The 24,166-nt window shown below is 44.1% G+C and overlaps 2 protein-coding genes and 3 non-coding genes across 8 annotated transcripts; 3 read left to right on the top strand and 2 right to left on the bottom strand.

The window, feature by feature from the left end:
* Nucleotides 1-499: 499 nt before the first annotated feature.
* LOC147140999 (transcription factor Jun-like) lies at nucleotides 500-2,357 on the bottom strand. Its single transcript, XM_086042087.1, has one exon. It carries the CDS (start codon nucleotides 1,978-1,980, stop codon nucleotides 1,042-1,044), a length of 939 nt encoding a protein of 312 aa, XP_085898213.1. The 5' UTR covers nucleotides 1,981-2,357; the 3' UTR covers nucleotides 500-1,041.
* Nucleotides 2,358-2,530: 173 nt separating this feature from the next.
* gigyf2 (GRB10 interacting GYF protein 2) lies at nucleotides 2,531-24,154 on the top strand. Of its 4 annotated transcripts, none has more exons than XM_086042081.1 (30): nucleotides 2,531-2,601; nucleotides 3,185-3,343; nucleotides 10,111-10,162; nucleotides 10,322-10,481; nucleotides 11,087-11,182; nucleotides 11,846-11,954; nucleotides 12,250-12,355; nucleotides 12,505-12,545; nucleotides 12,636-12,668; nucleotides 12,753-12,854; nucleotides 13,366-13,571; nucleotides 13,654-13,801; nucleotides 14,178-14,432; nucleotides 14,516-14,676; nucleotides 15,667-15,823; nucleotides 15,902-16,068; nucleotides 16,537-16,631; nucleotides 17,477-17,605; nucleotides 17,723-17,853; nucleotides 17,931-18,031; nucleotides 18,280-18,420; nucleotides 18,541-18,699; nucleotides 19,096-19,365; nucleotides 20,299-20,421; nucleotides 20,516-20,821; nucleotides 20,969-21,168; nucleotides 22,129-22,280; nucleotides 22,371-22,567; nucleotides 23,247-23,418; nucleotides 23,487-24,154. In XM_086042081.1, the coding sequence occupies exons 2-30, from the start codon at nucleotides 3,337-3,339 to the stop codon at nucleotides 23,552-23,554; spliced, it is 4,044 nt and encodes a 1,347-aa protein (XP_085898207.1). In that variant the 5' UTR covers nucleotides 2,531-2,601; nucleotides 3,185-3,336; the 3' UTR covers nucleotides 23,555-24,154. The 4 variants fall into 4 exon arrangements, with proteins under 4 accessions (XP_085898207.1, XP_085898206.1, XP_085898210.1 ...); XM_086042080.1 differs by having other exon boundaries at nucleotides 2,532-2,601; nucleotides 20,513-20,821; XM_086042084.1 differs by lacking the exons at nucleotides 2,531-2,601; nucleotides 3,185-3,343 and adding an exon at nucleotides 7,599-7,618 and having other exon boundaries at nucleotides 20,513-20,821.
* Nucleotides 6,897-6,968, top strand: trnag-ucc (transfer RNA glycine (anticodon UCC)). Its single transcript has one exon. It is a non-coding gene; the product is annotated as a tRNA-Gly (tRNA).
* trnaw-cca (transfer RNA tryptophan (anticodon CCA)) lies at nucleotides 7,407-7,478 on the top strand. Its single transcript has one exon. It is a non-coding gene; the product is annotated as a tRNA-Trp (tRNA).
* Nucleotides 7,855-7,926, bottom strand: trnap-agg (transfer RNA proline (anticodon AGG)). Its single transcript has one exon. It is a non-coding gene; the product is annotated as a tRNA-Pro (tRNA).
* Nucleotides 24,155-24,166: the final 12 nt, after the last annotated feature.

The following is a 24,166-nucleotide window of genomic DNA, read 5'->3' as shown; positions in this document are numbered from 1 at the left end:
AACATAAAGAAAGAGGTATAGTTCAACTTACAAGAATAACCTTAAGAATTTTGATTTATTGTAGTATGGCAGGGAAAAAAGCATGTTCCCAAGGGTCACACGCGCCCCCCTCAGCATCGCATCACGTCCCCCCAGGGGGGCCCGCCCCACTATTTGAGAAGCACTGGTTTAGACTGAGGCCGCATAGAACTTATTGTAAACATTTTTTGCTTGATTTCAATGCAGAATTATACATTGACATACATTTGCAAAGACAAAACCAATTTGTTATGTGTTTTTTAAAGTATTACATCCATAGTTATATACCTGGTGCTAGGAACAAGAAAAGCTCTTAAATGTTTGAAATAAGGCTCTCATTTTTTTTTTTTAAGACCCATTTTATTTTTCCCCTGTGTACATTTGTTGACGGATTTTTCAATAAATTGTTAAAAAAAAGGTTTCTGCCCCACTCCGTGCATCTCAAGTCTACTAGGAAACATTTATTAATAACACACAAATGCATTGTCGAGTCCAACGTTTTATTTTCTCATATGTACAGTTGTGAAGTGCTCAAAAACAGCGTACAAATATTCAATGTCTAACATTAGTTACACTTGACCTGCATCCCAAAAGTTGCATCAATGTGAGGATAAAGAGTAGGTAAGGCAGGTAGTCAGTAAACGTTTCACACCTGAGTGCGTCAAAGGTTAGACCGTGTTAGTTTCTGTACAAGTGCATCTAATGTGTTATTTATTGCAGCTTGTTTGACATCATAGCATCATATTGGCTGGGTAAAGAGTCAGCGGATGCGCCCACGTTAGATGGAGCCTAAAAACACTAAGAACAACCCCCCTTAAAGGATGTTTGTAACATATATGATGACATATTTCATCTGCGTGTGGCCCAGGTTCTGCGTCATTCATCATTACAAATCAGCATCTCTGCAGAAAAGCTGGAAGGAGAAAGTGCCTGAGCTGACGATCATTTGGACGTCTTCCGGCCACTTTGATATATTTGGTCCCCCAAGACATGTCCCATCATACAGCACCCCCCGCCGGGAGTCTAGAATGCCTGGAGCTGCTGCGTCAAGATGAGTTGACAGCCGCTGTTGACGTGGTCCATGACCTTTTGTTTGAGCAGAGCCAGCTCGTCCCGCAGGATGTTGGCAGACGACACCAACTCCGTGTGCTGGCTCTTGAGGTTTTTCACCCTGTCCTCCAGACGAGATATCCTCTCCAGCTTCCGTTTCCGGCACTTGGACGCGGCCACCCGGTTCCTCATTCGCTTCCTTTCCGCCTTGATACGCTCCTGGCTCTCCATATCGATGGGGGAGAGCGGCGGCGTCTCGCCGGGCATTTCGGGCACCGTCTGCGGTTCCTCTTTCAGGGCACGGAGCCTCGAGTGCGACGCCTGGTGGTCCACGTGGGGAGCTGGTGGGGGCGCCGGGTAGCAGGCGGCGGGTGGGGGTCTTTCGTTGGAGCCCAGCACGGCCCGGTTGAAATTAGCCAAATTGGTGTATTCCGGAGGCTCCGGGGGGCGCACCGTGCAGCTGTAAGGGTTCTCCACGGTATCGGACGCGGCTGAGGCGGATGGCATGCCGGTGGACTGCGGCGCCTCAGCGTGGGCGGCGCTCATCTGGTGGTACTGGAGCTCAGCCAGCGCCTTCGCGAAACCCTCGGCGAAGCCCTCCTGCTCGTCGGTGATGTTCTTGGGACAGATAAATTGCGTCGGGGTGGGAGTCGTCAGGCTCGTGCACGACTGGATGATTAACCGCTCCAGCTCCGGGGAGGCCAGCTTCAGCAGACCAACATCGGGCGACGTCAGAATGTCCAGGGCCTTGGAGCCCAGCTGGGGTTTGAAGTTTCGGGGGTCGTTTAGATTCAGAGTCATGGATTGTTTGAGGGCTTTTGTGTTGAAGCCGTACACCCTCGCCCCGTCGTGATGAGGGTTCGACGCGTTCACGGCGTCGTCGTAGAAAGTCGCTTCCATTTTCCCTGACATGAAGTTTGTGTCACTTTCCGAGAGGGCTTCTCACCTTGAAAACAGTCCACTGTTTACATATGACTTGCTATCTCTCGGCCTTGTGACAGAGTCCGCCTTTTGTCTAAATTCAAACAACTTGGTAACTTCGCGTCCCGAGAAAACTTTCCTCTCTGGAACCGCGCGATCATCGGTTAAAAAAAAAGAAGAAAGAAAGAAAGAGAAAGAAAGAAAAGGGCGTCGTTTCCCCACCACCACCAACAAAATGTCCGACAAAATAATCCTCTTTCGATTGATGCTCCTCCTTAAAGGGAGAAAACAGTGCCTGATTTGGGATAGTACTTTCGATCACTTCCAACGTGGAGACGAACTTTATCCACCTCTGAGCTGAAGCTCCCCTGAAAATAACAATGATGTCATTTCTAAGCGTTCCGATTGGCTGGAGCGCCTTCGTCAGGCGGGGTCTATCTACTGACATGGGGGTTGCTCTGACAACAGGCTATGGACCCGCCCCCCGCGGTGCTTTATGGGATTAGGTAATGCGGACAGTGGAGCAATGTACTCTGGGATTACGTATGTGTTTTTGAATATTTAGTTACCCGCTCAATCGTTACTGAAGCGCTTCTTCATGAACACGAACAGGCAAGTTAGTCTTTCAAAGGATACTATTGGAACATATTTCCCCCTGAAAAAAACAGCAGTTTAAACGTGTTTATCGTGCACACTATAGGGTTATGGCTATATATTTATTCTGACAACAATTCGTGGTCGTTTTATCCCTTATGTCCCTAGGAACATATTTTCTCCTGAAAAAACAGAAGTTTAAACGTCTTTATCGTGCATACAATAGGAATACGGTTATATTATTCTGACAGCAATTCGTGGTCATTTGTTTATGTCTCTATGTTATCCTCAACTGGTGGGTCAAGACCCCAAAATGTGACTGGAGGTGACTGGAGGACATGTTGTACTCACATCCAAAACTACCAGGGGGGCCACAAGAAAAGCAGGGGTGTTAAACTTGATTTCATCACGAAGCACATCACGAAGTTGTCCTCGGGTGCAAGTTCTACTGGGGAAACTACATCAATTACAAAAGTATCGCAACAGTACACCAAAAATCTGTTTCGGGGGAAATAATTTGTGTAAACTGGAACAGATTTAATGACTTTTGAAATGAATGAACAAACAAATAACGGTATATGTTCTTTGACTCCACCTGAAGAGCCCGGGAGATGCTGTTTAAAAGTGGGTTGTCCAGTGACTAAACAGTCAGTGATTTGATTCGTGGCTCTGGCTTTCTGCTGACACTTTTTTCTTCCCGTGCCTGCGTGGGTTTTCTCCGGGTACTCCAGTTTCCTCCCACACGCCAAAAACATGCATGGTAAGTTGATTGGACACTCTGAATTGCCCCTAGATGTGATGATTGTGAGTGCAAATGTTTGTTTGTCTCTGTGTGCCCTGCGATTGGCTGGCAACCGGTTCAGGGTGTATCCTGCTCATGCTAGCAACCCTTGTGAGGTTAAGATAATGGATAAATATATATATATATATATATATATATATATATATATATGTATATATAAAACATCTGAAATGAAGCAGTTTTGTTTCTTTACAAATTACAAATTTGCAGCCTTTGCGATTTGAAAATTGTATTCGACTACATTATGATGTTGATTTGAATTTGACTAATTGTTCAGCGTTTGTCCAAATGTTTCGACCCAGTAAGGAGTCACAGCAGTATCTCCTGTTCTCAGTTTTACCCCTCTGCTGCAGTACTCTTCAAAAGATACCGCTGCTTTTTTTTTTCATTGCTCGTGCCAGCTTCCGACTAGTTCTCCAATCATGAGCTGCTAGGCCTCATAGGCAGGGAGGAGGTGGGACAGTCCAGGGTCCAGCCAGTAAGCACGCCTGTGTTGATCTATAAGCTGCGCAAAGTTTTGATTACGGTACTTCTAAGCACTGACCAGAGGGATACACACACACACACACACGCACACACATGCACGCACACCCCCACACACACACACGCACGCACACACACAAGCACCAAATAGTGAGAGAGACAGATGAAATTTCAAACAGTGTCTGTCTGTGCTATGTTTGTTGAAGACCATCTGTTTCTTCCTGTCTTGCTGCTTGAATTCTGTGTACACTATCTCACTTGTTCGCCGCTGGTCCAAACACAGACAGTGCAGTTTCCTTTTAACTCCAAGAAAAGAACACAATGGAGTTCAGACAGGATGCAGTGAGGAGTTCCTGAAAATAAAGGTTCTTAATATGTAACAGTTTCAGTGGTAGATCAATATTTGTTTTTGTTTTTTTGTTTTTTGCCCAAGGAAGCACATGTTGACTACATCCTCACATTGTCATTTTGTTTTTAAATTCGGATTGAATGATTTAAATATTCAACAACTTCACCAGTCAAGTATGTGATGTTGTCAAACGCTAATCTGAGCATCCAACAAAACGTAATGCAACTCTGCTTACCTTTTGGCTTTGACAAAGTGTTGCAGACGTTGTAGTCCAGGCGTGGCTTGAAAGTGGAGTATCTTCACCCAGCCTAGCTCCCGAGTCATGGGCAGAGTTACAAGGTGTGATGAGGATATTCGACCAAATTAATTGTGACGTCACAGATATTGTCTTAGGCACTCTGATTTCAGCTTGGAACACTACATATGAAGGCCACCAAAAATCAGGGCATAACATTAAAGCTATCTTCTTATGTGGAGGATTGGGCAAAAACAGCTTGTTTGTTCAGACTCATGCCAATGCAACAGGTACAAAGTACAAACAAGGGACCATTATTATTTGTATCACTGTACACACCACTCCAAAAGTATTGGAACAGTGATGCCAATTCCTTTATTTTTGCTGTAGTCTTTGTAGGCTTGATATCTGAAACTGGGCGGTGTTATTTATTGCTCAAATAATCCATGTAATAGGAAGAAAAAAAACTTGCCCAAATGAAAAATGGGTGGATTCAAACAAAAGATGTTGTCTTCTAAGTCGTTTATTAGATCCAGATATAAATATGTAAAAATAAAAGCTGCAATAATGATCTTGTCACATACAGTATCTGTCTTTTGATGATGAATGTTTTCAATGTTCAGCAAGTATTAAGGATTTGGACTCACTGTTTTGATACTTTTGAAGGGTGATGTACATTATCTTCACATACTTTTAAGGGTTGCCTCAAGTGTTGCCAGAACACACAGAGGCTGTATTGGTGAGAGCAGCCGTTCCTGGAGCGTGTGCATCTCGGGAGCATGGCACTATACAGGTGGGGGAAATGCGCACATACACACACACAGTCACAGAAATCAGAAGTCGCTTTTTAAATTTTATTACAGTGGGTTTTTTCCCCAGATTTTTATTCCAAAATCAGTTGTCATCCAAGCTGCACTTTATAGTGGAGGCGGAGTGGAATATGCACTAAAAACGTATGGTATAAATTATGAGCAATACATTCTAATGCAAATGATTCTGTCTGATTCTGATTGTGTGTTTGCTGTTTGACTTCATTATGTTTGCCCATTTCATGCATTTAAATTAATATAAAAAAAATAAGAATGGCATTCAGTACAAGGCGCTGCTGTTCTACACTGCAAACTATGGCAATAATTTCAGTATTCTTACATGAATACATCTCAAACAGTGAATCAGTCAAAGAAGTTGCATAATTAACTTATCTTTCAATTATTATGTACCGTGCCTTTTTTTTTTAACTTGTTTTTAATTAATATGGCTCATGGGTGTCATTCGTTTGTGTGAACTGGCACTACTTCCATTTGCTGGCTGGACCTAAAATACAAGTATTCTAGTATTTCACTTATTTTCACAGAAGAGAGTCTGATTTTTGCATAGTGTGCTTAAGATTCACGATACTGAATAATCTTTTGCTTGGTAAAATCGTCATCCCTCTGATCTGTCAGCATCAGTTCTCATAACACTGGAGAATGGTGAGCCTTTAAGCCACATACACTAAAAATAAGGCATTAGTGGTTGCACTAGGCTGCACCTGTCAAGCCCCCGTGCAAGGACTAGTGCAGCCGGCAGTTGTGTCTTATCCACTGGGTTGTGCAGCTTTAGAGTGCAGAGAGGCCCTGCTCTGCATAAGTTATCAGCTGAACCGCATCAAAACTGCTGTAGCCCAATTCTTTCTCCAACTGGGTCACGGGTGGCCTGAAAGTGCACAACATGATTTATTAAAGGTTATTTTACATTTTCATTACTGCTTGGAAAGCATCGGTGAAGATGGTCAAAGTGGGAAAGGTTGTTGAGCTTGATCACAGCTTTCAGCATTGTCCTTATTAGCCCTATTCTTTATGAGATGTTAGTATGGGAAACCATAAAGTCGTCCTTCTCTTAGCCATGCATTCATGAAATATATCGATATGATGTGTGCAAAGTCCCACAAGCGACCCAATAGCAATGCAGTGTTCCAATTTAATTCAAATCATCAGGCAAAATTTGGAATGATACACCTAAATTGAATAAATATACTGTATCCTCTTTAGCAGCTTTTACCAAAGACAATACAACGTCTTCCGGCGACTTGTTGACCACTAGAGGGAGTACCAGGCTCTTGTGTTCAATTTTGGAACAGTGTGTGCCACACTACAAACGCTACTACCAATTGGCAATTTGGGAGCGTGCAAAAAAATGTTTTGTGTTCTGGGAATAACACTTCAGTGTCCTGGCGTTTGTTTTTAATACAGCTTTTGTATTAAATGTGATTGATTATATTGTGCAAGTGTAGTGTGTATTGTGTAATGAAGTGTTCAGTGATTGTAGAGGAGAGGCAGTTACTATTGGATGTTCTAATAAGAGCAAAGTACATTTCCCCTTCTGCATCACAGGTCATATAGGGGTCTGAACGTGAGTTGAGTGTTAATAGTATATCGGTGAGTAGAGCTGCTCACTTCAACAGCGCGTTGGTGGTATAGTGGTGAGCATAGCTGCCTTCCAAGCAGTTGACCCGGGTTCGATTCCCGGCCAACGCATGCTTGTTTTTTTTTGTTTTGTTATCCTCCTGCAAAACAGGAGTTGTGAGTTTCGGGTAAACCTTACTATGCTAATTTAACGGTTTTGCCTCGCTGAGTTTATAGAACTGGTTTTAGTCTCTTTCACAGATCCCCTTGTGGACTACTGCTATCTAGTGTACATACATTGCAACAGCATCTGTAAGATTCTAATGTGCGGTACGCGGTGAGATACAAATTCATCCATTCGTTATCTATACCGCTTACCCTCACAAGGGTCGCGGGGAGTGCTGGAGCCTATCCCAGCAGTCTTCGGGCAGTAGGCGAGGGACTCCCTGAAATGGTTGACATATGCATGAAGTAAAACTGAAACTCAACCGATATGCATGAAATAAAACTGAAACGGGTTCTGATGGTAGTACACTGGACTTGAGTCTCGGTTTCCCGCATTTCTTGCAGGACCTCGTGGCGCAACGGTAGCGCGTCTGACTCCAGATCAGAAGGTTGCGTGTTCAAATCAAGTCGGGGTCACTTATGTATTTTCTGCAGTCTTTCATTTTAATGCAGAGGGTTGGGCGGATTCGACAATACGAACAGCGATCACGGTGATCAGCAGCGAAGGAATACGTCGTCACGAGGCGCAACAACAAGGCACACCCGTTAGCGCCTAAGTAGGCTTTGCTATTCTCTTATTTTATATTTACATTCATATACAACTATTTACTGCAATTATGGATTTGCTACTGCATTAACGTATGGCGGTAACATATACAGCACGTAACGATGTACGTACCGATTCGTATATCGCAAGTTTACTGATGACTACCGGCACTAGTGCAGCTCCAAATTTTCAGAAGATGCTATTGTGTCAGAAACGATTAACAGTCATTGACCATAAAAAAAAGTCGGGCTCGTCCGGGATTTGAACCCGGGACCTCTCGCACCCTAAGCGAGAATCATACCCCTAGACCAACGAGCCAGCTGACTATTCCATTCCAAAAAGCCATCAAAACTGCAGTAGACAATAATCATGAGAGCTATAACCAAATATTTACTTTTAACGCCATAAGGCGGAAATTCAAATTTAAAGAACGCCTAGACTCCACGCTAACTGACTAGAGTCACACATGTGGATATTCCCATTGATCCAGGTCATTGCTTTCTCAAGACATTTAAATCAATGTCCAGGGTCGTCATTTCAGTAGCCTAATCAAGCAACTTAGCCCTTCCCACGAGTAACATCAGCTTTATTTTCAATTTCATCCCACGCGATAATGGTTGCTGTGTCCTAAATGAGGCGTGTGTTCACACGCGTGTAGTAGTACTGTGGTCAGCACATTTTCTTTTCACGCCATGTACGGGTTTTATCTGTAAGTCATGTGACTCCCCCTACACAGCCATCTTGTAGCAAATAGGGCGGGGGGGTGCGTTAGTATTGATCCCACTGCCGTTCTCGACATAGCACGCGTTGCTGCAATATGATTGGTTGCTGTATAACGGTAGCACACGCCCTAATATTTGGAACGGTCATATTTCATCAGCGTCGCGAATAGGGTGTTTCCTTCCTCCATGCAGCAGCCAATCATATTGTTAGCGGGGCGTGTCGTGTCTAGAACTCTAGTGGGATTCAGAATAACGTGGAGGGGAGGGGTGAGCGAGAGGGGAAAGAGAGCGAGCGAGAGAGACAGAGTTAGAGAGAGAGATCTTACATACACAACTCGAATTGAAAACCTTGCGCTGTCACATCAAGCAGAGGTAAGACAGCCAAAATTAAACGCCCTACCAGCACGAGACTGCTGGAAGTAAAGTGCCACGTCGTAAAACCAACATCAAGCAGAGCCGGGCTTCTTTTTAGGGGGACTGTTAACGAAGCCTCCTCCGTGTTTACTCCAGGAGGCCTCCGTCCCAAAACGCTAGTGAGCTAACCTGTTAGCATGCTAGCCACAAGTGCTTGTGCTTTTCGAGGATTAACTTGTGCTGCGGTGGCAATATCACGATTGTTATCGTTAGTATCGTCGGTATATGACAACATGTCGAGGTGTATGAGCGTGTGGTTACGTGTGTGTTTATCGCCGCGGCTGCTCGAATCTCCTCTCGCTGTGATTTAACGCTGTGTGCACTTGGTCAACTGCAGTTAGCTTTTTTTTTTTTTTTTTTTTTTTTAGCACGGCGGCTAACGCAAGAGTTAGCTGTGGTGTGGCATCAAAGTGTCTCCCAAAAACACACAACTACTCTCACGTCGTCGAAGTAATTCACTGTAACGCATACTTTAGTGATGCCTTTAGCATTCTCGTTCACGCAAATTAACTATCTTGACTGGCTGTCGAGTGTAAATGTTGCTAACGTGACGAATTTAAATGAATCATTGGAGAAGTAATGTCAGCGTCACCATCCTAACCCTACACCGAGTGGCTTTTGTTCATGACTCGGTGGAAGTTAGCAGTGTAGAACTCCCCCAGTCTGGCAGTTTCACAAACGTGTCACTGGAAGATTTTATGGTCCGAGCAACTTTGCTGTAATTGGGCGGCCATTCATGGTGTAGCGTAGCGTTTCCTTAAATGTATGCAACCATGACTGGACAGCGGGCGTGTCCACATAAATCCCCCCAAAACTGTCGTCGCCTTGCCCGCTCGCGTTATCTACAATGTTTGTCACCTTTCTATCGGTCTTATTTCGTTAAGTAGCAACTTACACGTGGCTTATCCTGGCGTCCCATATGGTGAGTGAGATTGAGAGTCGACTGTTGCCCCCCTGTTCCATTTGTGGCGCATGTAGCATGCCTTCAGTGTGACAACTTGAATGGACACCCAAAAAAACGACTTGACCACTTATCTCGTATCGCGTTATCACTTTTCAGCGTGTACTTAAAGTTAAGACGATTTCCCTTGTCAATTACAGGTGTCTGACATACACTCACCCACGCTCCCAAGAGCTAAAATAGCTGCAGCACATTGAAACTGTACACTTGTTGTGTGTGTGTCAGTGGGATGGGCTCTCTCATATTGGGCTGCGACCTATTAAATCAGTTGACAAAATCTCTTTCCAAATGAAACATAGTTTGGTTGACTGAGACACAACGTTTCGTGTTCTTCACAAGAGGGAAATCTTACTGAACAGTTCCAAAGTGTGTGATTGATTAATTTTCTCTTTATTACATTTGTAGACCTTCAAGGAAAAATGGCCGAGACGCAGACACTTAACTTTGGACCAGAATGGTAAAGTAGTACATTCAGGATCAATATCCGTAATTTGTTTGTTGTGAAAGTAGTTTTCAATGGTGAATCTCCCTACTAGTGCATCCTCTCAAGACATGTTAAAACGTGCCACCGCCAGCTTTTCATCCAGTCATTCACCATCCATTTGGCTCTGTGCAGGCTCCGTGCCCTGTCTGGAGGTGGAAGCAGTGGAGGCGGAGGAGGCAACAGTGGCACCATTGCCTCGCCACCTCTCTCGCCTGCGTTGCCAAAGTACAAGCTAGCAGACTATCGTTACGGAAGAGAAGAAATGTTAGCACTTTATGTAAAAGACATCAAGGTAAACATCCTCAGCGGATGGCACGTGTTAGGTACAATGAGCCCCCGTTTATCTGCCGTAATCCAGACCCACCCGCGATAGCTAAAAAGCTGCAATATTGAGAGACCGTAGAAGTTTTTTTTCCCAATAGTTTTACCTCTCCCTCAAGTTTAAACACATTTAAACTTTTTAAAAAACACTCAAACTTGTAAAAACCTATCCAACTATATTTATTGTGCACTACAGCAAGGAACAACACACATAAATGGACAAAAAAAAACCATGCTATTGTAATGTATAATTAAACACCAAAATGTTCGACCTAAGCACATTATAGCAAAAGCTCTTAAATAAATAAAAAAAATTAATGTTAAATATACTGCAATGCCATAGACAGGGTAATGGATTTCAGAGCATAGATTATATACAAATTATATACCTTGAAACACCTGCCTCTTTAACACACAGAGAAGCAACACATACAAACAGAGCATACTACAGTAGTCACAGGCATCAATTCTGTCTGACGTGAACCATAAACCGAGACACAGTGGAGGTTACTTTACTTTACGCATCAGTTAGGACCTCATGTGTTTTATGTTGATCTCTGTGTCATCTTCTTTTAGATCCCTATAGACTTGCATGATAAGGAGTTCCTGCCCATATTGCAAGAGGAGCCTTTGCCGCCTCTGGCACTTGTTTCTTTTACAGAGGAAGAACAGGTAGGACTGCCTGTCCTTAAATGTGTCTGTCCATTCTCAAAGAAAAAATGAAAACTGAATCCACTCGACCTCATCCTCTAGTTCAAATTTCACTCTGTGGTGATGTCATGCCATTTGGCTTCTCAAGCCGTTTCTAGTTTCTTTCTGTTACATGCTAAATAAGCAAGTATTGTTGCCGTCAGATGACGTGCTGTGTAAGCACTGACTTTTTATTATGTCCTGTTTCAAGTCCAGAATTGTCCTTTAGAGCATGTACAAAAGACATATACCCCCATTCGTTTAGTTGCTGAGAGATTTTTTTTTTATTATTATACATCAGTTTATCATAGGTAGCCAGTAGGTCATTCATTTGGACATGAACATTACTTACAGTCAATTAAAAATGTTAAAATATTAAACAGTGAATCTGTCATCACGGCCTCTTATATGTGTGTGGGTGGGTGTGTGTGTGTGCGTGTGTGGGGGTGCGTGTGTGTGTGTGTGTGTGCGTGCGTGTATTTTTCTCACTACATTACTGTAACACCTTTTTTTTTTTTTTTTTTTATTGTTCCGGAATGCAATACAAACAGTTCAGGACAGTGATAATATACAAGTTGCGTTAAAAATATCTTGACAGTTGTTCTTACCACCATTTTTTTTTTTTTTTTTTGCATGTGTTTGCAGAGAAATTTCTCGATGTCTGTAAACAGTGCAGCTGTACTCCGGCTGTCAGGGCGAGGAGGCGGTCCGGTAGTGGGGGCGCCTCGAGGCCGAAGTACCTCAAGGGGTAGAGGTAAGCACTTCGTAATTTCCTTTTCTACAGCTTCGGCAGAGTTCCCTTCTACGTGACATCAAACGTTGCATCTGCGCCTTTTTAGAAGAGCCCTAACAACTGCGAATAGTTGAGATGCCTTTGAGGGCTCCCACCAATTCAGGGCCGACTCGAGACAAGTGGTGTTCTATTAGCGTTCAGTCGATCTCTTTCTCTCTCTGTTTGCATTCATGTGCCTCTAACATAGAAATATTGATTTTATTTGCACAGTAATGTGGTGATTCTTAAATTAATGTGAGTCTGTGGTTGTTTTCAGGCCGAGGAAGAGGAGACGGAGGGTTTTACCAAAGAAGTTTTGATGATGTGGAAGGTTTTGGCCGTGGGGGCAGGGAGATGCATCGCTCCCAGAGCTGGGAGGAAAGGTGCAGACACATCGATTTGCGTTTTCAAGTTTGGACAAAGCCTGCAGGCAGTCATGCAAATAAGAAAAGTTTAATGCACTTTTTAATCATTTATCATCTTGGTGAGTTATCAAACACATTCTGATTTACTGTCGTTTTTTTCCCAACAGGGGTGATAGAAGGTTTGAAAAGCCAGGACGGAAAGAGCCAGGTTAGTGTCGAAATGGCTCGCTAAAATAATCCCTTTGTACACCGATGGTGATAAACACTCGCTTATTTTCCTTTCTTTATCCCCACGTAGATGCTGCCCCAGGACATTTCCAGATGAATCATGGTAAGTTTGTTCAGTCACACCACTCATGAAAAGCAACTTGCCTCACCTCTAACCATCTTCCCGCATTGACTCATTCTTTTGCAGTTCGAAACAACTACGATGATGCTGGGGCGGGTCTGTTGAGGAAACATGACTTCACGCGCTCAGAGAGTGAGAATTGGCGTACCTCTCGTGACGATCAGAACGGTGAGAATAATGACCACACTGACATCCAGCAGTCCATTTTGACCCTTTTATCAACTTTTGCAGTGTGTTACCCTTCATTTTCGTGGCCTAAAGTCGCCTTGAAATTTGGTTTGGTTCTATTAAGGAACTCGACTCCCTTTGTTCACAGTAGCAAACAGCCAGCGCAAGTGCGATGTAGCGGTAGCTAGTTAGCTATGCCTACACCCCAGAAATGCATCTTTGCTGAGTCCACACGTCATGCAGACTGACATAAGAGCGAGGAGGGAGGATTCATTTATGTATTTACTTATTTATTTACTTACGTGTGGACTGGGGCTTTTGACGTTATTTCTATTTATTTAAGGGACTACTTTAAAGCCACGACTTGACGCCCCGTGTGTATGCAAAATAGTTCGGGAACTACTGCCTCAGTCAAAGCTGTACCTATCCACCATACATAATGAAACCCATGTTGATCCTTTGTTTTTTGGAAGACATTGAGTGTGTTTGCTTCTACTTGCCTTTATACTAGATGGGCCTCGGGGTGCAGTGTGGCATCCGGACCAGCGGCGCCGCGTCCCGTTTGACTCGCGAGAAGACGAACGCAGCTACAGGAGGGCGCGTTCGGGCAGTGGCAGCCTGGACGACGACAGGGACGCTCTGCCCGAGTGGTGTCTGGAGGATGCGGACGAGGAGGCGGGCACCTTTGACTCGTCGGGGGCCTTTCTCTCACTCAAGGCAAGCAGAGAGGCATTTCTATGAATGGATTAGCTTGACATAAGTTGACCACGAAGAGTGTAACCTTCGGTTGCCTTTGCAGAAAGCCTCCAAAGAGCCCATCCTGGAGGAGGCAGAGTTGGATTTTAAACCCTTGGAAGAGTGTGAGGAGGTCCTAGAGGAGGAAGACAGTCAGCCCAAGGAGACCAAAGAAACAGAAACTGAGGGCAAGCGAGATTGTGACCGAAAAGGTTGGTCCCTTTCAAATTCGACCTGTGCCACTGTCACGGCAAATAGAATCCGCGTGCACGACCTCCATCTGAAATATGCTAAGCAGCAGCTAACAGACATTTACACTGGTAACTGCTGCAAGTGAATTAGTTATGTGAGCATAGGCAAATGGAAAGTGAAAACATTTGAGTGAAACCCACAGACAAAAAGCTAGTGGCCCACTTAATCAACCAAGCAAGAGAGAGTGTTGCTTAAAAGCCCATTACTTTGCCCAGCGCACCATGAGAGAGACGGTCTTTTTGTTCGTGATCAATTGCAGCACTAAGGGCCACAACAAGAACAAGTGGGGTTTACGCTCCTGTTTACACAATGTCATCGCTCCCTCTCTACTCTTAGTATTCACGGGGGTGAGCAGAGTGTCGGAGGAGGCGCCATCTGTTCCCTCACCTTCCGTTCCGCCAATCCCAGAGGCCCAGACGACTCCCAAGTCTGTGTCGCCGAACCACCCCAACAGAACGGAGGAATCCGAGAGGCCAGCCGAAAGGCAACCCCCCCTGGAGCGACCGCCAGAACCCTGCCAAGTTCCCCTGCATGTCCCATTGTCGAACAGCATGTCAATACCCATGACGCGTATTTCCGCCAACCTCACAGGTGACTTTTCTTCTTACGACCCAAAACGATTGTTCTATAGGAAATACTGCGAGTACCACATCGTATTTGTCTGTTCCTCACAGACGTTCGCACACAGTCGGCCCCCACGCAGAAGCCCATGGAGGTTCTCGTGACCTTGAACAACACCCTGCCCTTTTCTTCCAGTCCGTTAGCCCCAATCTCAAGGCCCACCGCTGTGTCACATGACACAGATGAAGATGAGGGCTTGAAGCACTTTGAGCAGGTAACTTAGTAATGCTGTACTCGGGGTGTGGTGGTGGTGGTGGTGGTGGGGTTCCTCGTCTTAAAGGGATGGCCATGTTTTCACTAACAAGTTCATTTTATATATTTTTTGATCAGGAAAATGAAAAGAGTTGTCATTTTCTGTTATATTCTATTATATATAGGAATTAGGAAATAAGTGACAACTTGAAAACCGGCTACTTTTAATGAGGAAAATGGCCGCGCCCCCTACCGCTCTACCAGTAAAGATCCATGCTTGCCTGATTGCTTGTCCACTGCGAGTCGCCGTCTGCCTCCCGAGAGTTGACACGAGTTTAGCTTAGCTAAATGTCCGAAATATTACCAGTCGGGGTTTGTGTGCGCATTCATGCTCTTGTCCGCTTCAGCCTGTGTAAGTGGAGAAGCGATCGCCACGGTTTTTTTGATTTTGTGGAGGTGATCATGATGAGCTCACATTTTGTCAATAAATCCAAACTATTGTGCAGAACACTTTTATCCTTTCACAGGTTGAAGTGGACAAGAGTAGTAGTAATGTGCATTTGCATTTTGTGGCGATCGGCTGCCGTTTTAGACAACAGAACTGACAAAGCGAACAATATTCCCATGCTTGCCTCCCTCCTGTGACGTAGACCGCTGAGACCGAAAAAAATAACAAGCCGAGCTCTAAAAGGGCGCGGGCCAATTTGTCGTAAATCTAATCACAAAAAAAAGTCCTCAAATCACTACAGAGTCTTTTGGGGGCATTTTAGTACTGATGTCATTTTTACATGCAAATTATATAATTGCCAATGTTAAGCTCATCCAAGTGTACCTTGGAGTTCTATCGTTAGTATCGTTATTTTGATGTGTGGGCTATCTTCTGTAGCATTCGAGACTGTAACACGACAGTAAGTTTTCTAGAACATCCTGGTCCAAAAAAAATGCGTCACTGCACTTATATTGACGTACTCTAAATTGCACCCCTCCATTGGCTTTCTCCACCCTTCTCCAGGAGGCAGAGAAGATGGTGGCTTACCTCCAAGAAGGTGTGGTGGATGATGACAGACTTGCAGCGAAAACCTCTGAAAAGCCCAAACCTGCAGGCCTGCCACTAACTCACAAGGCTGCACTCAAGTGGTTTTACAAAGACCCTCAAGGGGAGATACAGGGTAAGATGGAGGCAGCAAATGATCTAGGGGAACCTCAGTGAGGCTAGCTCGAACATCATCTTGTGTTTTTGTCTCCAGGACCATTCAGCAACCAGGAGATGGCAGAATGGTTCCAGGCAGGTTATTTCACCATGTCTCTCCTGGTTAAAAGAGGCTGCGATGACATCTTCCAAGCCTTGGGGGAGATGATGAAGATTTGGGGTAGAGTCCCGTTCACGCCGGGCCCAGCGCCTCCACCTCTGCAGGTGCGTGTTTACTAATGTGCTTGGTTTTAAACACCACAGTGCAGGATGATTTAAAACCGGAATTACAGAGCAACTAACTGCATGTGCAAACCAAACAACATTTAAATCGGCTTCATGCTGAAAAATAGAACATTCTTCAAAATTCCAACAATATATTCAAACAGCGTCTATCGTATAACACTTATTTAGCTTTTTCCCGTCCTCTTTAATTCTTTCGTGCCTGCCCTGTCCAAATATGCTTTCGAGTTGGTACATTTTTATGACCATCTATTTTTCTTACTTCCTTTGCTTCTTCAAGGATTTTTGCTTTTACCAGGTTTTAGTAGAATTTAGCTGGATTGTATTTCCCCACATACAAACTATCAATTGCAAAACCTTAAATACACGCCTACATACTCAGATCTCCTTTACACCTGTGTCGCTAGATTGTTAACGACCATGTGTATGTGTCCTGTGATGCTGATGCAGGGTGACGCCGATCAAGAAAGGTTGAAGAGGCAGCAAGAGCTCACTGCGCTCAACCTTTACCAGTTACAGCAACTTCAATATCAATACCTCTTAAGGTAAGGTACAACTGTAAGAAACTGCAATTATTTTGCTAGTGCACTAATCGCCAGTAGTAGTCGCGATTAGCCGACTAATCAGATCAAAAAATGGCAGCATGTCCCACCAGCAAGCAGCTCCTCTTATAAAACCGTCATGAGCTTACAGCTTGAAATCTTTAAGGTATGTGCAAATTAATGATAAAGACTAAAAAGAAAAAAATCAAGAAAATTAAGATGGTAGTATGTTCAACTTTAGTTCAACTTTGCAGCTTTTTCCAGCATTCCTGACATGACATGTTTATAAATGATGGTGCAACTTCAATTGAAGGTAATACCGTGGCTTTGTTGATTCCCAGTTTTGCCTTTTAATGTGTTTTGATGAAGCGCGAAATGCAAATTTTGCCTCGAGAACTGCGATGCGAAACCACTTATTTTGATATCAGCAATAGAGGTGGGTAGAGTAGACAAAAATTGTACTCCTACTTTAGTGTATTGACTCAAGTAAAGGTAAAAAGAAATAATGTTGTTGCCAATGTGGAGATCACATTCAAACAAGACCGAATGAAACAGTGTAAGTAGAGGAAATCGCATAATCAGTAATGGATAGATAAGAATAGTAGTGACTAAAATGCAGCGCAATGTAACTGAGTAAAAGTAATGTTTCTTCTTAACATAAATACTTCAGTAAGAGTCAAACGTATCCAAAACGTTACTAAAGTAAATGTAGCAGGTTACCAGCCTGTGGTTGTGAATAAACACATCACATTTGTTATGGCCACGCAGCAAAAAAAAAAAAAAAAAAAAAAAAAAAACACCTACAGCTTTGTATTAAAGGGTGAAATGTCTTTGTTGTGGCCTTTTAGGCAGCAGTATGCTCAAGCCCTAGCACAGCAGAAGGCTGCAGTGCTGAGCTCGGCTCCTCTTCAACAGCAGCAGCAACACCAACAGCAGCTCAACCTGCTTCAACAGCAATACCAGGCTCTCAAGATAAGGTCCGTACCGCTTCAACGTTTGCACTACCATGACGCTTACTTTACCCGATCGTAACAACTTGTTGTTTTCCCCCCTTTTTTATTTTTTTATTTTTTATTTTTTATTTTTTTTTGCAGAACATCTGAGAGCCTTCTACCTCCTGTTACACGTTCCCTGTCTGTACCCGACTCGGGTTCTGTATGGGAAATGCAGAACCCGTCCTCTCAGGCTTCCTGCACACCAAAACTCCCGCCAGCTACGTCAAGCAGTGAGTCAACCTCACTGAAGTATGAAAACGGCTACCAGTGGATATCACACCTGGTTGTTTTTTTTCTGTCTCAACAGCGTGGGATGGCAGCAGCGTGTGGGACTTGCCCATAGATTCCATGGCAAAGGCGCCAACTATCGAGCAGATGCAGCAGTTAGAGAAATCAAAGGCCGCAAAGGTAATTCATATTCCCACTTATAAAGTTCCGACGACAGTAATCCACTACTGTTCGTGCAGCGTGGAGCCCTACCGTAAGTCATCAAAATTGCCCGCAAACTGGCTTTTGAGTATGGGATGATTTGTTTGCAAAAGGTGAAAGTCCCAACAGGGGTTACAATTACTCAATTACTACAGTTACAAAAGTACAAGTACAGTTACTAAGTACTACAATTACTACACTTGTTCTCCTCTCGTCTTATCCGTCAGTTGGAAGTGGAGAGGCGCGAAGCTGAAATGAGAGCCAAAAGGGAAGAAGAAGAGAGGAAGCGTCTGGAGGAGGCTCTGCGGGCTCGTCAAGAGGAGGAGCGTAAGCGCCGAGAAGAGGAGGAGCTGGCGAGACAAAAACAGGTTGAGCGATTGAGCTTTTTTTGTTTTGGTTTTTGTTTTGTTTTTTTTCAGTCAAATGGGCCTGCAAAACATTTGATCGGAGTGTTGATAAGACTGGCTAACCACAGTGTACATCTTTAGGAGGAAGCTCTTAGACGACAGAGAGAACAGGAGGAGGCACGTCGGAGACAAAAGGAGGAGGAGGAGAGACTGGCACAGGAGGAAGCCCTGCGAAGACTTGAGGAGAGAAGAAGAGAGGAGGAGGAGCGGAAGAAAAGGGAGGAGTTCCTTCGCAAACAGGTAAAGCCAGCCACTCGCCTTGTCAAAGCTTTCGAATGCGCACGTCCAAAAGTGGCTCCCTACCTTTTGCGCAACTTGCTGTTGCCAAACGAGGACTTAAAGAACAAAATTGATAAGAGGCCATTCATCCGTGAATGGACCCTTACATTTCCTGGAGCCTATCCCAGTTGACTGTGGTGCTTCAAAGCGTCGTATCGCGTTACAAACACCAGGGGTCACACTTTTTCATCGCCACTGTATTTTGTAGCGTCACCGCCTGTAATTTGTTTGCAATTACCCAATTGCATCTAGTTGGGCCACATTGTTCAGTGTGTCGGCTCCCTGTAGGCAGACTTTATTATTAGCTTATACCGAGCGGGCATTTTCCCTCACCTGCCAAGTCCGACTTCAAAACAGGAGGAAGAGCGCAGAAAACAAGAAGAGCTGGAGGCATTAAGGAGGCGCGAGGAGGAGAAGCGAGCGGAGGAGGCGGCAGCGGCGGCGGCGGCTGAGGCGGCGGCGGCGGCTGCTGCGGCTGCCGCGGCTGCCCTGGCTCAGCAACAACAAGAGGAGCAAAAGAGGAGGGAGCAGGAGGCGCAGAGACAGCAGGAGCTACAGAGGCAGAGGCAGCAGCAACAGGAAGCTCTTAGGAGACTCCAACAGCAGCAGCAGCTTGCACAAATGAAGGTAAAGTCGTTTTCCTGGACAGTAAGCAACAAAAGTTTGTAGGTGCAGAATGCAAAGTAGTAAGTCAACAAATACATAAGTTCACCAAACCCAAAAGGCACATTGTTGTTGCCAACCTGATTAACTAGCCAAGATGTGACATCATTTTTGAAACAGTCTGCTGACTCAGTAAACCTCGAAGATTGTAGTAGGACTCTCCAGAGTTTGGTGCTGTCCAAATTTGGAACAGGTCATTGGGAAGGTGCGAGAGGCAGATGATAGCTGTCCCTCGGCTTAATGAACAGGCCATATGGATGAAACACTGAAGTTTATCTTTATACCGTATAAGCACAAAGAAAATGGCTTCGTTCCACCAAGGAAGCTGAGGATTCAAAACTTGCACAGCCAGATTGTGTGTGAAATCGACTTGAAAGACTATATGTCATTCAAAAGCTTTGTGACATGGGCCACATGCCATTTACACAGAAGATATTGGACATGTAGACCAGGAATGGGTAATCTGTTGAGCTCAAGGGCCACTTTTTTTTTTTTTTTAGGATTTTTATATTGAACTCTCACCCTTCCTTTCTCAATATTTCTCAATATTGATGCACTGGAAATGTAAAGGCTTTATAAAAAGAAAAGTTCAGAGCACCATCAATAAAGTCACTGATTTTTAAGCAGATAGATCGGCAGGTAATTTGTAAATGAGGTCAAAAGAAAAAGGTTTATTAAAATACAAATTGTTAAATGTATTTGAAAGCATTTCCAATAAATCTAACCAATTACTTAACAAGACAATTTAACTAACAATAAATACATTTTAATGAACCAATTTTTTGGGGGGCGGGGGTATATAAATGTAGCAAATAATACAGTACTGTTGATGATCTAAAGGCTCTGTAGGCTTGATTCAATAATTTAAGTTCAACCAACACTCTTCCCTGTTTCCAGCTTCCGCTGTCATCAAAGTGGGGTCATCAGTCTGCCAACCCAAGTAACAAGAATCAGAACACCTTGTCACTAGCCGAGATCCAGAAACTGGAAGAGGAGTGGGAAAGGCAGGCACTAGAAGAGGTAAAACAACCCTAATTCACCAGAATGCCTTTTTATTAATTTATTTCCTCTTGTTTCATTTTAACACCATGACTTTTGCCCCCACTTATAGCAGCAGCGTCAGCAGCAGGAGCTCCTGAAGCTGCAGCAGCACCAGGCCCTGCAGCAGGCCCAGCAGGCTCAGGCCAAGCTGTCGGGGTGGGGGCATGCCGCCAAGCAGGTCCCTGTTACAAAGTCCCTGCTGGAGATTCAGAGGGAGGAAGCGCAGCAGATGAAACAGCGGAAGGAGCACCAGACGACGCCGCCGCCGCCGCAGCAGCAACAACAACAACAACAGCAACAACAACATCAACAGCCGCAGCAGCAGCAGCAGCAGCAGAATCACATCTTCACCCAGCCGGCCCGACCTCAGAACAGAACTGTATGTAACCATAGCCTACAGGAGCACACCCAGTGGCCGCTTGTAAAATAAATGAGCAAACAGCTTGTTTGTTGAGGATCTTAAGCCACTCGGTGGAAAGAATTGAGACTTCTACGTTTTTCTAAAAGCGCGTCTCGTTCTCGTCAGACATCTCTGAGCAACTCCGTGTGGGGCTCCGTGAACGTCACGCCCTGCTCAAACTGGGCGGCGGACTCGAGCAGCATCTGGGGCGACACGCACAACTCCAACATGGGCTTCTGGGACGATGCTGTGAAGGAGGCAGTCCAGCAGCCTCCGCCCACCAGGAAAGGAAATGCGCAGAAAAACAAGGGCAATGTCAGTCTCAGGTATGAGCTGCCAAAAATCACCCATCTTCAGTGGATATAAAAAGGCTATTAACACCCCTATTCAAATGCCAGGATTTTATATGGGAAAAACAAGGCCGGGATTAATCATAAATCAACTTTTAACCTAAAATCTGTATGTAACTTTATGTTTTAATCTTTTAGAGCGGCAGTAAAGTCATTAAAACTGAGGATGTGGCGATGTTCAGAATTAAGCAATTACATTCAAACTCAGTGTTGAATGCAACTCAGCACACACCTGCCACTATCTTAAGTGCCCCTGATTAAATCCACATAAAGTTCAGATGTTCTAGTTGGCATTTTCAGATTTTTTTTTTTTTTCTTCTTCTCTTCACTTATTTACTGCAAGACATTTTCGGACCCTCTCTTACCCTAACGTTTGAAAAATATATATATAAATTCCTGGGATTGAATGCCTGGGCTGTGAAAAGACGAGTAAATTCATCAATGGCAGTGAATGAGTTAAGGAGAAGCCTTGTGCTAACACTGACTGACATTTGTGTTCATAATTCCCTCCACCTTGTCTAAGGCTGAAGTTCCAGATGAACAACTCCAAAGCATGATGCCGCCACCATGCTTCACTGAAGGTTTTGGTGATGAGCAGTATTACGTTTGCGCCAAACATACCTTTTAGAATTATGGCCAACCAGTTCAAAATTGGTTTCAGTGGACCTTTGGGGATTTTATTATGGTCCGATGAAACTAAATATTTTTTTTACTTCCCCTCTCTTATAAAATATATTTTTTTCAAGTGAGTTGTCACCTTAATAGTGAAATAAGTTTTGAAATGATTCGTCTTGGTCTCATTTTTTAATCCCAAAAACCTGGCATTCGAACAGTGATTTGTAGGCTTTTAAAATCCCCTGTACAGTCCTGTAACATGTACGTCATGCCCGCTTTTCTCTTATTTCGTGTCTTTTATATTTGTTTGGGCATGTGAAGTAATTCCCTGAGTGGGCGAGCAAACAAGAAGTTGGAGGAGGAAGAGAAGCTGCTTAAATTGTTCCAAGGGGTCAACAAGAGCCGGCAGGACAGCTTCATGCAGTGGTGTGAGCACACGCTGCACAGCCTCAACACAGCCAACAATCTGGATGGTAAATAGTTGCGCAAAATGGGCGGCGCCGAGGCGGAACCGTCCATTTGAATTAACCGTTCCGCGCCCCTACACGCGCGCTCTGCCGCAGTTCCCACGTTTGCGTCGTTCCTGAAAGAAGTGGACTCGTCGTATGAGGTGCACGACTACGTCAGGGCCTACCTGGGGGACACTCCGGAGGCCAAAGACTTTGCCCAGCAGTTCCTGGAGCGTCGTGCCAAACAGAATACTAATCAGCAAAAAACGTCGCCACCGCAGAACCAACCGCAAGCCCTGAAACAGCAGCAGGTGAGCAAGAGATGTGCGAGCCTGTGCTTGGTTGGAAAAAAAATGGCTTCACAATGTTCATTTTCACACTGACCTGGAACGAAAGACAAAAAATTCCTTAATATGCATGCAAGGTTAGAAGTTTGAGACCTTTTAAGATCGGAGTTCTTAACTTTTTTTTAACACCCTAAATTCTTGACAAATGCAGAAAAATACTCCATGTGCTTTTCTACGAAAAACGCAGGGAAATGATGGTGGGGGGTGTTGAGAAACTCCCGGCTAAGACAGGAAATGTCCAAAATAAGAAGAAAAAAAAAGGAAAGAAATCCGCTAACGTGTGAATCTGTGGGTGCCAAATTGAGCATATGCAGCGGTCGGCTCTAGTTTTAAGTTGTAATATCACCAATCACCACTAGACGGCATACATGACGTGAGTAGGACTAATACATTTTTGTGGATTTGGAATATGTAGGACAAGGAGCACCTCAATCATATTAAAATTTAGTGAGTTGAGTTTTGTTAAAAAAATGTACAAAATGAGCACTGAATGCAACGCAGCCATACAGGGTTTGTGGCACTTCAAATGTACATGGAAGTAGACAGTCAACATAATGTAATATAATAGTCAACAAATCTGAACTGGGTTCTCAGACCTGCCTTGTTGATCTGTAAATGTGTTGTAATCTTCGTTCCCGTCAAGGATTCTGTGTGGGGCGGAACGGGATCATCAATGCTCTACCAGGCCAACCATACAAGTGGTCAGCAGAAGCAGCATCAACAACAACAGCAGCAGCAGCAGCGCTTTGAGACGGTTAGCTCAGGGAAGAAGAAAAAGAAGCAGAAGATGGTCCGTGCGGATCCAAGCCTTCTAGGTGAGCACCCATCACCTCCTCACAGCCTAGAAAATGTTTGAACTCTGTTTTGCTTTTTATGCCCTCAGGTTTTTCTGTTAACGCATCGTCCGAGAGACTGAACATGGGGGAGATTGAGACCGTGGAGGATTTTTAAGGGAACACAGCCAAGCAAAACGCCCACGGACTGACTCGAACCCCATCCCTCTCTCAACTGCAGCTGCCGTACTTTTTCACCTTCTTTTTTTTTTTTTTTTTTTTTTTTTGGGGCCCTCATTCATGACCTTATTTGGCAATATCAAGCCAAAACGTAGCAAAAATCAGACCAAGTGTCATCCGATGCTGTGGGTCTTTTTCCCATTAAATCGCACTAGTAAATACAATCAATGCGTTCTGCCACAGTCAGCAGAAGTATTATCATCTTCCAATTTGGCTTTTTTTTTTTTTTTTTTTTTTTTTTTTTTTTTTTTTGCAAAAGTGTTGGTGGGGAAAGTTACAGAGATTATATCCATTCTTCTATTTATTGAATTCAAATGTACCCCTCCACCCCAAAACATTCTGCCCTCCCTCCCTTATTTTTGTTCCCCCCCACTCAATGATGCTGGTTGTTGGTGGATTAAGACGGCAGAGTTGAGCCCAAGGATCGGTGCCTACTTTATGTCCTGTTTTAAGGACATTCTCTCAGTCCCAAGTAGTTATCTATTTCTTGTAAAATACTAGGCTGTTAAAAAAAATAAACTTTCAACTTGCATCTGTATTATAATATATG

The sequence above is a fragment of the Filicampus tigris genome, chromosome 10 (genome assembly GCF_054856515.1).
Source record: "Filicampus tigris isolate MCC_2025a chromosome 10, RoL_Ftig_1.0, whole genome shotgun sequence".
NCBI lineage: Eukaryota > Metazoa > Chordata > Actinopteri > Syngnathiformes > Syngnathidae > Filicampus > Filicampus tigris.
This window is presented reverse-complemented; position numbering and strand designations above follow the sequence as displayed.